Source organism: Homarus americanus, unplaced genomic scaffold, assembly GCF_018991925.1.
Source record: "Homarus americanus isolate GMGI-L3 unplaced genomic scaffold, GMGI_Hamer_2.0 scaffold4099, whole genome shotgun sequence".
Lineage (NCBI taxonomy): Eukaryota > Metazoa > Arthropoda > Malacostraca > Decapoda > Nephropidae > Homarus > Homarus americanus.
Window position 1 is genome coordinate 22,990 of NW_024718550.1, and position 6,058 is coordinate 29,047.

Genomic DNA, 6,058 nt, shown 5'->3' on the forward strand with positions numbered 1-6,058 from the left:
TCATCTGTCCTTTCAACATCAAGGCAAACATCATCTTCCAGAACGAGTGCAGGAGACAAGAAAATTGGGAAGTACCTCTTCTTGACCACAACCTAGTCATGTGGCAGTGTTGTTTGTCGGACCTGAAACTGCTGCAGGATTTCCAGATTACACGCTGCTATACACAAGTTGGTCTAAGCCGCATTGCCTCTGCTCAGTTACATTACTTCTGCGACGCTTCTCAATCAACTTATGCGGTTGTCACCTACCTGAGGACTGTACACCAGGAAGGAAGAATTGTGTGCGGCAGAGCCTGACTAGCACCTTTAAAGCAACAAACCATACCACGGCTAGAACTTTATGCTGCCGTACTGGCAGCATATGCTGACACAACAGTGCGACATGAATTCATTGTACCACTGATGGATTCTGTGATTAGGACGGATAGTATGATAGTGTTGAAGTATATTGGTAGCGCTGGGAAACGCTTCCACACCTTTGTTGCAAACAGAGTGTCGGATATAAGAGAAGTCACAGACATGAGGCAATGGAGATATGTCATCTCAGAGCAGAACCCGGCAGATGATGCAGCACGAGGATCCTGGGTCCTGGGTCCAAGATTTATAACACTATCTCCCGAGCATTGGCCAAAGGCACCGCAGGTTGACATGGGGCTCGAGGGCGATCCTGAAGTGAAAGGGGACGTGACTTCACTGACCTCCATAGTAGACAGGACCAAAGAACCCTTGCAATGCCTGTGGGAAAAGTGCTCTTCTTGGCTCCAACTTCAAAAAGGAGTATCTTGGATCCGGAGGATTATCAACGTCCTCAAAGATAAAATACCGACAGCAAACATCACCATGTTACGTGTGTCAGAGTTACGCCAAGCCAAGACAGTAATTTTTAGAGCAATAAAGAGAGAGCGGTGCCAAAAAGAAATGAGGCTCATTGCAAAGAAAAGGTTGACTCTCCAGAGTGAGCTATATCGTCTAGAACCATAAATGCCTGAAGATGGCCTGATGAGGGTTGGAGGAAGGATGCACCGTGAATGGGTGGCAACACATGATGGGCCAATACTGCTCCCGCGTGATCGCCCGGTGACTACGCTAATTGTACAAGAAACACATGCAGTACATGCAGGACATTCTGGAAGGGAGCACACGCTTTCATTGTTGCGTCAAAATTTCTGGATACATAAGAGTCGTGGACTGCTGGATAAGGTTCCAAGGCATGCACTGTCTGCCGTCGCAACAACTGGGTGTCCATGCATGAAAGGTAAGCCGTACTGCCAGCAGATTGGACCTGCCCAGGAAAGCTTGCATTTGCCTACACAGGATTGGATTGTTTTGGTCAGTTGCATACCAACCAAGGGCGCAGGATAGCCAAGCGCTATGGGTGTCTGTTCACAACCCTTGCAGTCCAACTGGAAGTATTCAACTCTCTTGATGCCGACGCTCTCATAAAAGATATCACCCGTTTCATGGCGGGCAGAGGTACTCCTGAATGCCTCCGCTCAGATAATGGCACAAACATGGTTGGAGCCTGGAAAGATCTCAGGGCAGCCGCTCGCAACTGGGTGGCAGGCAAACACATACAGCAACATCTTCTGAAGAAGGGGGTAGAGTGGGTGTTCAAACCCCCTACGGCATCACATATGAGAGGCATATGAGAAAGACAAATCCGAACAGCGCGTAAGGTGCTTAGGGCAATCGTCGGGTCTCAGGTGGTTGATGATTAGTGACTACAGACATTATTCTGTGAGGCAGAAGTGATCGTTTACAGCCGCCCAATAACTGCATTGTCAACTGATGCCAAGGATTTGGAGGCCTTGACTCCACTACATATACTTGGACGTGACTCTGCTCCAGTCCCTCATCTCAGCGGATGCCCGCTGAAAGACATCTACCGAGGCAGGTGGTAACATGCACAGTTTCTGGCAGACCGGTTTTGCAGCGCTGGACCAAGGAATACCTACCGATTCTCCGCGAGCGGCAAAAACATCTTCATCCTGTCCGTAACTTCAAAGTCAACGATCTTCTTCTCATTACCGGAGAAACCCTTTGTAAGGGCAGAAACGATCCTCCGGCTAGTTACCGCTGCTAACTCGCTCGTTTGCTAGTGCATACGACACTTCGGGTGGTTGGACGGAGGTGATAACGGCAGCGACTATCTCCGCCACGAGCAGATTCATCCCAGCCGCCATACCGTCAGTATCTAGCTACCCTGCTGTCCGTCAAAATTCTGGCTGTGATCTCATCATAGGTCCTGGACTCGTGGGCTGTGTTCCCAGACCTTCACCTATCAACTGCCAACTCTCTGGTCATCTACCACTACCGCATACCACGACCATCAGTTCGTCCCATTCCGTCGGTGCCCCGGTGTTCTCCTGCCTTTTCAAGACGTTGCTGAGTGTGGAGTGAATGGACGCTTCCCTGCCCTGAGTGTGCATCACCGCGTTCCAGAACCTTCCCCCAGGGCCACTGCCGTAGGAAATATTTGTTCATTGTTTGATTCCATTAATTGCTGACTCCCCTTTATTGTTCGATTCTATCAATTGTTGACTCCATTTAATTGTTTGAATCCATTAATTGTTGACTCCCATTATTTGTTTGATTCCTTTAATTGTTGCTTCCATTAATTGTTTGACTCCCGTAAATTATTTGATGATTGTTGAGTGGTGTCAGAGTTTTGTGATATATTTTTATAGTAAAGAGATGCCAATCTCTAACGGTTGTTTGTTATTCCTCGGAAAACCATGGTCCTTGACTTTCCTATATTAAGATCCTGATTAGCCTGGTAAGGGATTTCTATCCCTAAGTCCCAGGCCTTTACACCCTTCCTCGTGGCAAGTGGCCCCATGGTCAGGTTGTCGAAGCGATTGCTAGTGCAAATGGTCTCGTCCGTCAGGTTCGTGTGCACACTGCTGGCCGCGAGTTTCTCCGACCTGTTACCAAGATCAGTCTCCTCGAGGGCGCCGTTTAATGTTCTGAGTTTTGGGCATGAGCCCAATGGGGGAAGAATTTTTTTAGATTGCCCCCGAAGGGGCTAGTTTATTGGGCACCCCCTTACATCCTGTGCAAGGTGAAGCACAGAAGCGTTTACAGTGCCCATCTGGGAAGCATGCGGAGTTCATACTTGCCTTTATGACTCATACATTAAGGGCGTGAAAGCCTGAAGGGTCATGGGTTTTGTCAGCAAGTTACATAAAGTGACAGAATGATGAGTGTGTGGGGGGAAACTTCCCGGTACAATTTATCTGCTTATGGCAAAGCGTGGCAGGTCCCTAATAATGTCAAGTGCCAGGCCATAGGCATTGACAATATTGAGGGACATACCTTTTAGTGTGATTGTGATGGCGTGTACGTCAGTAGTGTCTGCTTTAAGGGGGACGTCGAGAGGTTGGTAGGGGACGTCCTTCTTGGTGTAGATACGTAGTCCACTAGCATGTCCGCATGGTGGTCAATTGATGTGGAGAACTGGAGTGGATGGGCCCCAGGTGCCGGCATGCCGGTGGGGGACGGGGAGCCTGGGGTGATGTCCTCGGATCCATGAGCGCGCGGTGGGTGGACGGGGCAGCCAGGCACGGGGCAGGATCGGTGTGGACGCCAGCAGTGGTGCCAGGCGGCGGTGGAGTAAGCCGTGATCATGAGGGGCACACAGGGGACATACCAGGTTGTGTCAAACCAGTAGAGGGGGGTGACTGGGTAGCAGCTGGAGGCAGGGGTAGTCTGTGTAGGTTGGAGATGGCGGTACAGAGTGTATCAAAGAGTCTTTCAATATGGTTGGTAAATTCGTGTAAGGGGGATATGATCTGTGTTGCGTCACCGGAGGGGGGTTGTGGGGGGGCACCGGTGGGGGCACAAGGCCTGACAGCGTCAGAGTAGAGACGGGGAGTAGGCCCAGTTGTAGTTGAGTTAGGAGACGGCCGGGACTGCTGTGTTGCAGCCAGGTGAGGCCAGTCAGGGACAGGCGTTGAAGAAGGCGTTGCTGGAGACAGAGGGGACTCAGAGGGATGTGGCTCGGTAGGCTGGGGGAAGTGTTATCGTAGCCCTTGTACGCCGCGACTTCTGACCCCATGTGGCCGCGCGACCTGTGACCTCGCTAGATGTTTGTGGACGCACAACAAGTTTTTGGTTGTTATGACCATAGATAGGGGCTCGGGACGCCTCTGGCTAACAGTATCGTCCAGCCCCTTTGAGTGTACACACACTAGCTATAACTAGGAGTTACTTGGAGCGATACCAGGAGTTAAGTGGAGCTATAAGCCGGCACACGTGAGTAAAAGAACACAGTGATTATTTGTATTATGGTGAAATGTTGTGAACTACATACGTCCATAGTGTAAGGCAATTTGGATAATAACCATACAAAATAGTGTATTTACTAACTGACGTATAATGTATGCATGTAATGGAATGTAATCAGTAGTTAACGAGTGTCTCATTTTCCAGGTTTTGACCATATCAATCAATAAACGTTGAGTGAGTCCACGTTGCGGGTTTCTCTCGCTCTATAGGAGCAAATAATAAAATTACATTTCTCACAAGTTAGATAGTAACATCCACCCAAGCTTAAGTATAGGTTAATGATATCTGATGAATGTATTATATTTTGAAGATGTTTAAAATAAATACAATTTTAAACTGCAAGATTAAATCAGATTTATTTCAAGTGTAATGCATGTTGACATAAACACATCTCAGCTAACATAGGACATCAAATTACTTACAACTGCAATTAAGACGTTGCATATAAAATACATCAATTTAAAATTGCAAGGTAATAAAATTACAATTATCTGCAAAGAAAAATTACATGTTGAGGCACTCTGAGGAAAAATGACAATGGGTCGTGCACTCAGTTTCCATTGACTTACAAGGACATCGCTTGGCCTTACATAAGGTGTTGACTATCTTCACTTGCCTTGACTTTACCTGCATAATAGTAGTGTCCTTGTATTATGCCATATTCCGAAGCAGTAACGCTTTACTCGATCATCATATACTTTATAAATTATACCATGTCTCTCCCTCTTTCTGACCTCTTATGACTTGGTATGACGAGTCCCAAAGGTGATGGAGTTTGTAAGTGATACTGATGGTGTTGTTGGAGATGACAGGATTTTGTATCGTCTGCTTGGGGCAGATCTCCTTTATTAAGCACTTGACTGTACTGCTGGAACATCTAAGGTTGGTGGCTACTTCCAGAAGACAACACGACATGGCGAGTCTTTCAGGCCTTCGTTATGTTCCGAGTTCATGCAATATATGATCCGAGCCAACCACTCAGACAAATGGTAATTCTCGTCATCATGATTAAATTCACCTTTCATCACTACCAGTTTCCTTCCCACAGTATGTTACCCTTTTCCAATCTTGGTCGGCTGTTGAAAAATGGGACATCACCTCGCCATCTCTTTCACTTGTCATTTCACTCAAATGTTCTCCTCCATTGTCTGAGTAAAAATTTTTAGGCAATCCAGTGGGAACAAAATATGGAACTTGGAAAAATGTAAATAATATGAACTTGGACACGATCACCGAAAGTTATTCTCCATAAAAGGGGGTAGAGGTGGACGGTTGACGGTGCACTGGCTGAGCTGGTATACATGTCATGCTTTGCAAAATTCTTTCATATTTGCCATCGTTACTCCAAAATAGCTGTGCTGCAACACCTGAACCACCTTTTAAGCTCGACAGTGTTTATGTTTACTACAATGTGTAGTTGGCCTCAAGAATAAGTATATGTTGTATACTTTACTTAAATTACCTTCTACGTGGAAGCAGTTTTCTCCTCAGCCAACTTGGTAAGACGTTCTTCTTGAAGGCTTGCCAGAGAGATTTTGTAACAATTACTAATAAATTTCAGACAATATTCTTCTTTAAATATTTCTCAACATAATGCACCCACTGCATTTCTGTCTCAATGACAAATTACACCACAGGAAGACTGCATAAATATCGTTTAAACATGAGATTATCAGTCAAGTCACTGACCTGACCGAACTTTATGAATCATCTCTCATCTTCAAATGCAATACTTGTACATTGTATTTTTCATGTAACATTGTGTTTTAGTA

At 46.3% G+C, this 6,058-nt stretch overlaps 1 protein-coding gene across 1 annotated transcript; it reads left to right on the forward strand.

Annotated features, from left to right (window-relative positions):
- Positions 1–428: 428 nt before the first annotated feature.
- On the forward strand, positions 429–980 carry LOC121859783. The gene has a single exon (XM_042356768.1). It carries the CDS (start codon positions 429–431, stop codon positions 978–980), a length of 552 nt encoding a protein of 183 aa, XP_042212702.1.
- The last annotated feature ends 5,078 nt before the right edge of the window (positions 981–6,058 follow it).

Coding starts and splice junctions, on each gene's coding strand:
- LOC121859783 (XM_042356768.1), top strand. CDS start 429: ATGATAGTGTTGAAGTATATTGGTAGCGCTGGGAAACGCTTCCACACC.